At 45.9% G+C, this 13,600-nt stretch overlaps 1 protein-coding gene across 2 annotated transcripts in view; it reads right to left on the reverse strand.

Annotated features, from left to right (window-relative positions):
• Window positions 1-2,365: 2,365 nt before the first annotated feature.
• syt9b (synaptotagmin IXb) overlaps window positions 2,366-13,600 on the reverse strand; it is a 102,259-nt gene continuing 91,024 nt past the window's right edge. For both annotated transcript variants that reach the window (XM_078220920.1, XM_078220919.1), the window contains 3 exons: window positions 7,139-7,259; window positions 5,838-6,009; window positions 2,366-2,510 (listed from right to left, as the gene is read on the reverse strand). In XM_078220920.1, the coding sequence (XP_078077046.1) occupies window positions 2,366-2,510; window positions 5,838-6,009; window positions 7,139-7,259 (438 nt within the window). The remainder of the gene's footprint in view (window positions 2,511-5,837; window positions 6,010-7,138; window positions 7,260-13,600) is intronic.

The raw sequence follows: 13,600 nt of genomic DNA on the forward strand, positions 1-13,600 counted from the left end.
AGACCAGAACTGTGCAGTAGAACTCTAGTTATTTGCTTATCTTACAACAAGTTCCATAACAAGTTGAGTGTCAGTGACGAATTGTCAATGATGTGAACTTGCTCATGCCCCTGAAGGATTGATGGGCATTTAAAACAAGTTAAAGTCACTTCGGGAAAGCTATTTGCAGTGAAAATGTAGAAAATATAAAAGCTATGGCCTGCCACCTGAAACAGAAAGCATGCGATTATTCAATCTCAATAACTTGCTAATTCCCACACAATAAAGTCGCGATCAACGTTATTACATCTCTTATTTCAATAATGCATGGGATTTGGTCTTCTGGAATAAAATTAATTTAGCTCAAATTACTTCAGTTATTGCTTCATTAGATATTGCCTGGCTAATTCGCTACTTTACAAACCAGTTAGGGTGGTTTAATATAGGTGTGAATAATGCATTCCTTTTGTTCAAAGTGATCACTCATCAGCACACTAAAATTAGGAAGTAAAGACGATAATCATGGAGCATGAAATTGATGCAAAGGCTCAAATTAATGCAGAAATGTAGCACAGCAAGATTCCATCATAACCAGGGAAGATCCCATTCCTCTTTATTCTGGTTTCAGTTAGGTGCTGACTCCAGATTCAAGACAAGGTTTATAACGGCACGGTGGCATAGCAGTTAGCACTGCTGCCTCACAGCGCCAGGGACCCGGGTTCAATTCCCAGCTTGGGTCACTGTCTGTGTGGGGTTTTCACATTCTCCCCGTGTCTGCGTGGGTTTCCTCTGAGTGCTCCGGTTTCCTCCCACAGTCCAAAGATTAGGTGGGTTAGGTGGATTGGCCAAGCTCAATTGCCCCTGAGTGTCAGAGGGACTAGCTGGGGTAAATGCATGGGGGTTATGGGGATAGGGCCTGGGGGGATTGTGGTCAGTGCAGACTCGATGGGCTGAATGGCCTCCTTCTGCCCTGTTGGATTCAATGACTCTAACTGCAGCATCACTGGGAAATTAAGAGATTAAGATACAAAAGGTAGAGAAGGAGGAAAGGCCAGCTCCATTCTACTTAGCAGAAGTTTAAGAATCATCCCAAATCAATTGCATTGAATTGAAATTCACAGAAGAAAAGTCTCATAGAATCCCTACAGTGCAGAAGAGGCCATTTGGCCCATCGAGTCTGATGGAGCATCCTACCGAGGCCATCTCCCCCATCCTGTCCTTGTAACCCCACACGTTTGCCATGGCTAATCCACCTAACCTGCACATCTAAAGGAACATAGAATCCCTACAGTACAGAAGGAGGCCATTTGGCCCATCAAGTCTGTACCGACCACAATCCCATCCAGGCCCTATTCCCCAAACAATTAACCCTGTTAAACCCCCCATAACACGAAGGTCAATTTAGCATGACCAATCAACCTAGCCCTCACGCACATCTTTGGACTGTGGGAGGAAACCAGAGCACCCAGAGGAAATTCACGCAGACTTGGGGAGAATGTGCAAACTCCACACAGACAGTGACCCGAGGCCAGAATTGAAACCAGGGTCCCTGGAGCTGTGAGGCAGCAGTGCTAACCACGGTGCCAAACTCCTGGTTTCCTATCTCTAAATTCAAGCTGGACGTGAGGGAATGAGCAAAGTGACTCTCAAATATTCCCCTATTTTTTGGAGAGGGTGCAGAGGGCAGTTACATGGATGGTGCTGGGAATGAGGGACTTCAGTTATGTGGAGAGACTGAAGGTGTTGGAATTGTTTTCAAGAGGAGAGAAGGTGAAGAGGAGATTTAATGGAGCTGATTTTGGGCAGGCACCTGAAAAATAGCCTGACTCAACTTTGGGTGAGATATTTATTAGGTGTGGCACGGTGGCACAGTGGTTAGCACTGCTGCCTCACAGCGCCAGGGACCGGGGTTCGATTCCCGGCTTGGGTCTCTGTGGAGTTTGCATGTTCTGTGTGGGTTCCCTCCGGGGCACCAGTTTCCTCCAAAAATGTGCAGATTAGGTGGATTGGCCATGTTAAATTGTCCCTAGTGTGTAGGTTAGGTGGATTAGCTGTGGTGGATGTGCTGGGTTGTGGGATGGAGCACAGGGAGCAGGCCTTGGAGGGATATTCTCCGAGGGTGGGTGTAGACTTGATGGGCTGAATGGTCTCCTTCTGCACTACAGAGATTCTATGATTCTAGGTGTGATTGGGGTGCAGAGCGGAGTTCCCCTTAGATTGTACCCATTTTTATAACCAAACAAGTGCAATGAAGTCTAATTTACACCCTAATCCATCTCAGCCCTGGAAGCTGTGCAGAACAATCCAGTCTGTCCCACATATGCGGATAGTTGCCTTGAACGATTCTGTCACATCAATATAAACTCTTTTCAGGTTAGTGAATGCATCAGGACTTGCTTACCTCTGCCAGCTGATGCCAATGTGCGATCGGCTTGCGTGGATAGCTGAGCATCTCATTCCAATGATCACGCCCCAGCCTCTCTGCATCATTCCCCACACGACACACACCGATGACCTCGTTGTGACCTACACTGTGAAAAATTTGCCATAATAATTTTCCTTAAAAAAGTTAAAACAACGATCACATCTCGAACGAACAGATCAGAATGACTGGGAGACATGAGGAACTGGAGAGGTCACTAAAGTTACATTTACACACCAGTATGAAGATGAAATGTTTTCTGATTTACACCAACAGGAAACTTGCTCTTTCTTCCTATTTTGTCCGGAGAGGTAGGGATGAGCTCATCATTGGGAGGCCCAAGATGATTGAGAGTCCAATGACACATTCAAACTTCATAGAATCATCATAGAAGCCCTGCAATGCGGAAGGAGGCCATTCAGCCCATCGAGTCTGCACTGACAACAATCCCACCCAGGCCCTATCCCCGTAACCCCATGTATTTACCCAGCTACTTCCCCTGACACTAAGGGGCAATTTAGCATGGCCAATCAACTTAACCTGCACATCTTTGGCGTGTGGGAGGAAACCGGAGCACCTGGAGGAAACCCACGCAGATACAAGGAGAATGTGCAAACTCCACACAGACAGTCACCCGAGGCTGGAATTGAACCCAGGTCCCTGGCACTGTGAGGCAGCAGTGCTAACCACTTGTTTCAGAAACATTTTGGCTCTCTCAGCTCTCTGTGAATCTATTGCTCAGGAGACCTCACTGGCACTATAGTTATTCTATGGAATATATACATCCTCAAAAGCTAGAAAATACTTCTAGGCTTATACCAGAAGGTTGAAAGTGGCAAGCAGGGCTTATAGTTTGGACTTGCACCATTCTTCAGTGACATTCCGTGTGAAGGTAAAAACTCAGGGTCCCACCCACAGGTTTGCTACCCATTGGTGGTATAATATGTGCCTGAATTTCTATTAAATGATTGACATTTGTCTTTTGTAGCAGGATCTGGACTGCATTCAGGTTTGGGCTGGTAAGTGGCAAGTAATATGCTAGGTAGTGACCATCTTCAACAGGAGAGAATCTAACCATCTCCCCTTGACATTCGATGGCATTCTCATCCATGAATCCCCTACTATCAACATCCAAGGGGTTATAGAGGATAGGTGCAAGCGTAGGCCATTTGGCCCTTTGAGGCTGTACCACCATTCAATATGATCAAGGCTGATCATGCACTTTCAGTATCCCACTCCTGCTTTCTCTCCATACCCCTTGATCCCTTTAGTCACAAGGGCCACATCCAGTTTCCTCTTGAACATATCTAACGAACTGGCCCCAACGGCTTTCTGTGGTAGAGAATTCCACAGGTTCACATGAGGAAGTTCTTCCTCATCTCAGTCCTGAATGGCTTACACCTTATTCCTAGACTGTGACCCCTAGTTCTACATTTCCCCAACATTGGGAACATTTTTCCCACATCTAGCCTGTCCCATCAGGATCTCATATGTTTCTGTGAGATTCCTTCCCATTCTTCTAAATTCCAGGTTACCATTGACTAGAAACTGAACTGGACCAGGAATATAAAAACTGTAGCTACATGAACAGGTCAGAAGCTCGCAGTCTTGCAGAGAGTAACTCACCTCCAGTCGCCTCAAAGCCTCCCAACATCTACAAGAACAAGTAGGGAGTGTGATAGAACACTCATCATTTGCCTGGATGAGTGCAACTAGAATCCCTACATTGCAGAAGGAGGGCATTCGACCCATGGAGCCTGCACCGACAACAATCCCTCCCAGGCTCTATCCCCGTAATCCCACATATTTATCCTGCTAATCCCCCTGATTCTGAGGGCAATTTACCATGGCCAATCAACCTAACCTGCACATCTTTGGAGTGTGGGAGGAAACCGGAACACCCGGAGGAAACCCACGCAGATACAGGAGAACATGCAAACTCCACACAGTCACCCAAGGCCGGAATTGAACTTGAGTCCTTAGTGCTGTGAGGCAGCAGTGCTAACCACTGTGCCACCAAGAACATTCAAGAATCTTGATACTACCCAGGACAAAGCAGCCCGCTTGATTGGCACCCAACCTACCACCTCAAACATTCACCCTCTCCACCACTGATGCACACTGGCTGTTGTGTTTACCACCTACAAGATGCACTGCATCAACTCACCAAGATGCCTTCGATAGCACCTTTTAAACTTGTAACTTCTACTAGAAGAACAAGGGCAGTAGATGCATGTGAACACCACCATGTGCAAGTTCCCCTCCAAGCCACACATTGTCCTTGTCAAATTGTTAAGGTTCAATGATAATTACACTATTAAACAGGTGACGTGTACCTCTAAATGGGGATAGCTGGGACACTGGAGTAGTGTTGGAGTAGTGTCGACTGTGAACTAAATCAATAAACTCTCTCCAGCAAAGAAAGCTGCTGTGCCATAATTTTAACTTCATCAACTGGCATTAACACTCCTGACTTGGAACTATATCGCCATTCCTGCACCGTTACTGGTTCAAAATCCTGCCACTCCCTTTCTAGCAGCACCGTGGATGCACCACACCACATGGACAGCAAGGGTCCAAGAATGAGGCTCATTACTACATTTTCAAGGGCAAATATGGGCAATCAAAACTCGCCTGGCCAGTGACGTCCACATCCCATGAAAGAATAAAAATTAAAGCTTTTAGCTTTTAGGGAAATTGTAAGAACATCAGAAATAAGTGCAGGAGGAAATCATACAGCCCTTTGAACCCATTCTTCCATTCCATAAGATCATGGTCAATCCAACTCACCTGATCCCCATATCTCTCAATTTCCTTAAGAGTCCAAATATCTATTAGTTTCATTCTTGAATATATTCGATGACTAACCATCTACAGCTGTCTGAGGTAAAGAATTCCAAAGACTCACAACCATCTGGTGAAGAAATCTATCCTCACCTCAGTCCTAAATGGCCAACCTTTATCCAGGTTTCCGGTTGGATTGGGTGGTTAAGAATGGACCACTTGGGGGATACTCTAACAGAAGAAGAATCTGTATGCAGAATGGATAGGCCTAACTTCTTTTATTTTTTAAATTTTCTGATCCTTCATTGATTCCCCAAATGTAGATTTGTTCCTTTCTTATTTGCATGATTGGACAAGAAGAAAACATGAAATCTTATGTCTTTCTTTGTTGATTTGCATCCGTAATTAATTGACAATAAAACATGCTGGAAATAATGAGAAAGAAGTGGAGGTTCTTCATCAGAATGAAGAACTGGAAAACAAAATATTATTTTGTGTACAGCTTTGCTTTTCAGTTCTGACAAAGGATTCACATCCTGGACCTTATCCTGTTTGTTTTCTCCTTTCAGACGCTGACTGACCTTGTGCATTTTCTATTTGGTAGTTTGTAATAATCAGCTATTGATACAATATTTTTAAACAGGTATCTCACCGATCGTAATCCATGACAGCTATTAACAAGCTCACTTGGTCAATATTTTCAGGGGGAACATCAAAGACTATGGCTTCATTGTACACAGGGTTTAATGTGTTTCTTTTTGTTGATGTTTTCCTCTTCTTCAACCTCCTTCCATCACACATCAGAGAGATCTTCACATATGGATCTGTTGGAGCAACAAGATAGTCAAACAGCATTGTCCATCTCTACCTTAGCTCATCAGCTGCTAAACTTCTCATTCATGTCTTTGTTACCTCTGCACTTGACTACTCCAATGCACGTGGTTGGCCCCCCATCTACCATCCACCATAAACATGGGGAGGATTCTTTGGCCTCCCTGCCAAGTGTTGCCCGCGGCGTTGGCGGGACCAGAAGATCCTGCCAGTGTGAGCAGCTGGAGAATTCCAGCCATACACTCACCCAAAACTTTGCTGCCAATGGTCTGAACTGGCCCAAGTCCCACATGCCCATCACATTTAGGTTTGCTGGCTGGCTTTGGCTAACAGTCCAGTTCACCTCAATTTTAAAGTGTTCACCAATGCTTTCAAATGCCTCCATGGCCTTGCTCCTCCCTATCTCCTCCAGCTCTTTTAAATTTTTTAGTTCATTCATGGGACATGGGCGTCGCTGGCTGGCCAGCATTTATTGCCCATCCATTGTTGCCCTTGGAGGACAGTTGAGAGTCAACCACATTGCTGTGGGTCCGGAGTCACATGTAGGCCAGACCACGTAAGAAGGGCAGATTTCCTTCCCTAAAGGACATTAGTGGACCAGATGGGTTTTTCTGACAATCGACAATGGTTTCATGGGTCATCAGTAGATTCTTAATTCCAGACTTTCTTTTTATTGAATTCAAATTTCACCATCTGCCATGGTGGGATTTGAACCCTGGTCCCCAGAACATTAGCTGAGTTTCTGGGCTAATAGTCTAGTGATAAAACCACTAGGCCATCACCTCCCCTACAACCCTCTGATATCCCTGGATCTCCTCAAAGCATCCCCAATTTGAATTGCTCCACCAGTGGGCGACCAAGCCTTCAGCTGTCTGGATCCCAAGCTGCAGAATTCTCCCCATAAACCTCAATGGCTCTCCGTTATCCTTTCAGGCACTATTTAAAATCTACCTTCTTTATCTCCTTGTATGGCACAAAGTCAACTTTTTCCTGATAATTCTCCTGCGTGGAGCGCCCTAGGACCATTTTATAATGTTAAAGGTGCTGTTAAAGACAAGCTGCTGTGTTAATGGCCTGTCGCTCTTTTCAACATTCACCGCTCTGCAATGGTGGTATTCTTACCCGAAGCTCCGGTTATATCCATGGCCTTAAGATTGCGAGCCTTGATGACAGTGATAGTGAGCCGGCCAGCAGTGGGGAGATAACACAGTGAAAACATCAGGTCTCCGAGGTCCACGTTATCCTAAAATATTAAAAACAAAATTGAACAGAGCTGGATTGCATTTACTGGATAATTAGAAATGCACATCTAACTCCTGTGAAGTACACAGTTTTTTTTGCATCACGTCGCCACACATTTTTATCTGATCTCAGGAATCACATCTTCCTCTATTTACATGCATTTTCATTGGTCTTTATCTAATCATTGACAGGAAAGTATATAAATGGGCCACAGGAATCACATCAATCAAGTTACAGTGGAAGCAATAAGCTACAATATGGCAGGCAGAAAATTGAAGCAGTCTATCTACCTCATACAATTATCTGCCTAGGACCTCTAATGAAAACAATCTTGCCTCATTCACGACATTTTGAACTGATGCTGTGGCATCTGATGTTATTTCTCCCAAACTGATTATATTTCAGCACACGCTGAATTTTATTTTTGACTTGGGAAGGTTACAAACTCTCCTGATTCTTCGTACATTATAGCTTTGTCCTTCTTCCCCCACCATACCATTGACAGCTTTTTAGCTGAAGTTGTAGGAGGCCAGAAAAGTTGAATTGCAGTTGGACTAATTATTTCCTTGTGATTCTCAATGAACACTATGGAAATTAGATTGACAGTTCATTGCAAAAGACAAATATTTCCTGCCATTTATGGACAATAAAATAGGGTGGAGTGTGAAACTGTATCAATTTGCGATTGTCCATTTTGCATTACCACCCAAGTTAAAATTCAGTCTCGCGTCTCGGATAAGGCATTGAATTGAGCCCACGTCTGCCTTTTCGGTGGATGTCAAAGATCCCAAAGCACTATTGCCAAGAATAGCAGGAGGGTCCTGGTATCCTGGCCAATATCTTTCATTCATTTAACATCACAAAGCATGCTAATCTGGTCATTTTTCCTCACTGCAGTTTGTGGGACCTTGCTGTGCGTAAATCAGCAGCTGTGTTTTCCTTACGTTACAACAAAGTAAATCTCAAAACAACAGCAATTAACATCCCATTACTTCAGAAAATGTTGCATTATACGAGCATTGTTTAATGACATTTGATACTAGACCACATAATTGATATCAAGCAAAGTGATCAAAAGCTTGGTCAAGGAGATAATTTTTAAGGAGCATTTGAAAGGAAGAGAAAGGGGATTAGGGGGGGAATTCCAGAGCTTAGTGTCTGGACAGTTGAAGGCATAGTCGCCAATGGTGGGGTGATGAGAATCCGGGATGAATAAGAGGCCAGAATTCAAAGAGTGCAGAGATCTTAGTAGGTTGTGGTGCTGGAGAACATTAGAGAGATAGGAAGGCATGAGGTGTGGAGGGATTTGAAAACAAGAGTGAGAATTGTATAATTAAAACATTGCTTGACTGAGGGCCAGTGTAGATCAGTGAGTACAGGGGAAAGGAGTGAACAGGACTTGGTGTGAGTTAAAATATAGAAACATCCAAGTTTGAAGAGCGTAATCAGCAAGAGTGCATTGGAACTGTCAAGTGTAGAGGTAACAAAGAGCAAACCATTGGCTAAACGGTGGCACATAGTGGTTAGCACTGCTGCCTCACAGGGCCAGGGACCCAGGTTCGATTCTCAGCTTGGGTCACTGTCTGTGCGGAGTCTGCACATTCTCCCCGTGTCTGCGTGGATTTCCTTTGGGTGCTCCAGTTTCCTCCCACAGCCCGAGAGATGTGCTGGTTAGGTGCACTGGCCATGCTAAATTCTCCCTCAGTGTACCTGAACAGGCGCTGAGTGTGTCGACTAGGGGATTTTTACAGTAATTTCATTGCAGTGTTAATGTAAGCCTACTTATGACACTAATGAATAAACTTCAAAAGCTTTAAAACAATAGCAATGCAAGTTCTTTATTTTACATCCTTTAAAAACAATTTATTATCCATAAGAGATGGTTGATCATTTATTCAGTTCATTTCTGGGCTCTCCTTATCCCAAAGCAGTAAGCCCATCTCGGGAGGTGAATACTATGATTTTATTGATGTTTTAAAAAAATGGTTATTCATTCATTGTTGGATGTGGGCATTGCTGGTAAGGCCAGCATTTACTGCCCATCTTTAACTGTCCTTGGGAAAGTGGTCATGTTGAAATGCTTGGACCTTCTTGCACTGCTGAAATAGGTACCCCCACAGTGCTGTTAGGTAGGCGGTTCCAGAATTTTGACCCAGTCCTCAAGAAGGAGCAGCAATTTAATTCTAAATTGGGATGGCATGGGCCACAAATTCGAGAGCTCACATTTGTTTTAGCTTTTCTAATTCCTGGACCAATCTGTATGAAAGCACATGAACTCAATACTGCTATCGACTACCCTGAGTAAATAAGCTGTGAAAGATTCTCATACCTACATCATTTCAACACATTTCCTCTCGCAAACTGACTGCTCAATTAAACTCCCAGGATAGAATCTTACCTAAACTGATCTAATTATGTGGAACATCTGGTTTGATACCTTTTCATTACTAAGTTTGATGGAATGCAGATTACAAGTGAGTAAAATAAAATTAGTTTGCTGAGACAAAGATGGTAACGGCAGGTCACATGATACAAATTCAGAGATGTCACATAATTAGATTGGTTTGGAAGAGGGAAAGGTTGCATGGCGCATGAGCATGTTCTCTGCACAAACTTTAAACGCTCTACCTGTTACAAATATAATTCACCCATTTAATCTCCGAATGTGGGCAAGGTATAATTGGTGAGGTATAATTGCTTCCTGATCCACAAAAGCAACCAAACAAATGCCAGAACATTCATCCCTCTTTTAAAAATGTATTCATGGAATGTGGGCATCACTGCTTGGGCCAGTATTTATTGTCCTTGAACTGAGTGGCCTGCAAGGCCATTTCAGTTTAAGTTTAAGTTTATTTATTAGTGTCACAAGTAGCTTACATTAACACCGCAATGAAGTTATTGTGCAAATTCCCTGGTCGCCACACTCCAGCTCCTGTTCGGGTACGCTGAGGGAGAATCTAGCATGGCCAATGCATCTAATCAGCACGTCTTTCAGACTCAGGGGGCATTTAAGAGTCAATCACATTGCTTTGGATCTAGGGACACATGTAGGCCACACCCAAAAAAACCCAACAAATAACAGTACAGCATAGGAACAGGCCCTTCGGCCCTCCAAGCCTGTGCCAATCATGTTGTCCTACCTAGACCAACCACTTGTATCCCTCTATTCCCCATCTGTTCATGTGTCTATCCAGGTAAGTCTTAAATGTCACGAACGTATTTGCCTCAACCACCTCATTTGGCAGTGCATTCCAGGCCACCACCACCCTCTGTGTAAAAAACTTCCCCGCACATCTCCACTGAACCTTTCCCCCATTACGTTGAACTTTTGCCCTCTTGTAATTGTCATTTCTGCCCTGGGAAAAAACTTCCAGCTGTTCACCTTATCTGTACCCCTCATAATTTTATCAACTTCTATCAGGTCTCCTCTCAGCCTCCGTCTTTCCAGGGAAAACAATCCCAGTTTATTCAATCTCCAGATAAGACAAGATAAGGATGGCAGATTCCTTCCTTAAGGGACAATAGTGTACCAGATGGATTTTTGTGACAATTGACAGCAGTTCAAGGTCACCTTTAATTTCAGGTTTTTAATTGAATTTAAATATCACCATCGGCTGTGATGGGATTTGAATCCAGGTCCTCAGAGCATTACGTTGGGTCTCTGGATTACTAGTCCAGTGACAATACCACTAAGTCACTGCCTTCTCTTACATCACGTTACACCACTGCTACTTAGCGGAGACTTACTGCCACCCACAGCATTTTTCCAATGGTCTCAGTAATAGGGAATTGCAACCACCTGTCGGGCTGTCGACCATCACATCCTATCCCTGTTACCATGCTGTGGGACGAAGCCACATAGCCTTTTCAAAGAGCGTGATGGGCTGAATAGCCTTCCTCTGTGCTGCAAGATTGCGCGATTCTAAGATCTCTGACCCCTCCCAAGCATTCCCTGCATGACTCAGTTAATTGATTCAATCACTGTAATTAGTGCAAATCCAAGGCCCATAACATGGGGCAACATCAAGACTGAAAAGATTCAACAAGCAAATGAGAAATGAACAGTCTGGGCATCCAAACTTTGGTTCCAAAAGCAAGAAGCAGGCAAAAATTGGCAAGGAATGGGTTACACTTTTTTTCATATATTGAAAATGAATGAGTTACAGTGCAAACCATTGAGGGAAATCTTAACTTTGCCCGATGAGGCATGTAAGGGGAAGCTGAATAAGCTTGAGGGAGAAATAAATAGAAGATAGGGTGAGAAAAGAGGTTCATCCGAAGCATCAACACCAGCGCGGACCAACTGCTCCAAATGGCCAGTTCTGTACATTTTATGTAAAAATTGGTGTTGTTGGCCAGATTGTTCCAGCTGTTTACACTTGTGGGATCTTCTGGTCCCTCCACTAGTGCACCCCTGGCCCAAGTTTCCTGGCAGCGTGAGGTGCAGTGAATGGGAAATTCCATTGAAAGGGAGAGGGGGAGGGAGGGAAAAAGAGGGGGGGAGAGGGAAAGAATGAGGGAGAGAGGGAAAGTGAGAGGGTGAGAGGGCAAGTGAGAGGGAGAAAGAGGGAGGGAAAGTGAGAGGGAGGGAGGGAGGGAGGCAAAGTGAGAGGGAGGGAGGCAAAATGAGAGGGAGGGAGGGAATGTGAGGTGGGAGGGAAAGTCAGGGGGGAAGGGAAAGTGAGCGGGAGGGAGGGAAAGTGAGGGGGAGGGAGGGAAAGTGAGGGGGAGGGAGGGAAAGTGAGGGGGGAAGGGAAAGTGAGGGGAGGGAGGGAAAGTCAGGGGGAGGGAGGGAAAGTGAGGGGAGGGAAAGTGAGAGGGAGGGAAAGTGGGAGGAAGGGAAAGTGAGAGGGAGGGATGGAAAGTGAGAAGGAGGGATGGAAAGTGAGAGAGAGGAAAATTGAGAGGGAGGGAGGGAAAGTGAAGGGAGGGAGAGGGAGGGAGGGAAAGTGAGAAGGAGGGAGGGAGGGAAAGTGAAAGGGAGGGAGGGAAAGTGAGCGAGGGAGGGAAAGTGAGAGAGAGAGAAGGAGAAAGGGAGCGACATGCGTAAGAAAGAGGAAGGGAAAGAAAATTAGAAAATATCTCAACTGATGCCAAACTTTTTTCTGCATCCTGTCCAGATCTTTGAAGGAAGTGCCAGAAGATTCTGCCCAGAGTCTTGGATTCAGTGTTCAAGTCTTGGATAGACCTGGAACTTTACAGTGTCTCGGCAGTTGTTGAAGGGGAAAAGAAATGTTTGATATGTAGTACTGCCTGACATGATTTCCATGCTGGATGAATTATTTCTGGGAATATTGGAGCAGATGGTGCACAGAATGCAAAGGATCATCTGCATTCATTAAATAGCCAAACGTTAGTGATTATGTTTTTAAGCAGCTGGGTGATTCAGTGGATTTCTTGTGCCTGGGACCAGGGGTTCAGTACATTGAAAGGGGAATAGTTTCCAGGGCCATGCCAGTGCTGTGGAAGCTTATCAGTCATCAACATTCTGTGTATGGAAGACTGAAGTCTCCAGGCCCGCTAGCATCTCCACCCCCCCCCCCCCCCCCCCCCGCCCCCCTCCCCCCACACCAGAGTGGTTCACTACAGCGGTGTTTAGAATAGCTGCCCACTAATAGGGAACTAGCGGCCCAACCCCGCTGGAGTAAAGGGGCCTCTCAGAGGGATGGGCATTGGCACCCTGGCAGTGCCAGCCTGTGCCCCCTGATGCTGCCCAAGGGGCAAAGTGCCAATGCCGAGAGGGCACCGTGGCACTGCCCATCGGGCATGGGGCAGTGCCAAGGGGGCAGTGCATATGGTGGGGTGGGGCCTGATAGGGGCGGGGACTAGGGGGCAATCGGTGGAGGTGGGAGTTCCTGCTGACACTCTGCATAGGGATCGGTAGGGGGAGGAGGGAGGGCAGCAACCAGGATGCGCTGCGGGCGTGGGGTGGGGGGTGGGGGGGGGGGGGGGGGTGGGGGGGGGGTGGTGTCAGCCCGTTGGTGGAATCGGCACTGCGGGGTGAGTGGGGGTCAGGACTATGGGGGGCGGTAACTGTCGGGGATGGATTGGTGGGAGGAGGGTGGAGATCAGGCAGGCAGGGAGGGTGAGGGTCAGGACAGGAATGGCCGGGGGCCAGTGATCAGGTTGCGGGGGGGTGGGGGGGAATGGAGAGCCAGCACTGCGGGGGTCGTGTGGCTGGCCAATGATCGAGCTGGTCAGCAAATGGGAGACCTTCAGTGCAGGGCTATGGCACATGTACCGCTGATCTCGGCACTGAAAGATTGGCGCATGCGCAGTGATCCGCTCAGAGCATGCGCAGTGATCCGCACAGAGCATGCGCAGTGATCCATTCAGCGCATG

The sequence above is a fragment of the Mustelus asterias genome, chromosome 9 (assembly GCF_964213995.1).
Source record: "Mustelus asterias chromosome 9, sMusAst1.hap1.1, whole genome shotgun sequence".
Taxonomy (NCBI): Eukaryota; Metazoa; Chordata; class Chondrichthyes; order Carcharhiniformes; family Triakidae; genus Mustelus; species Mustelus asterias.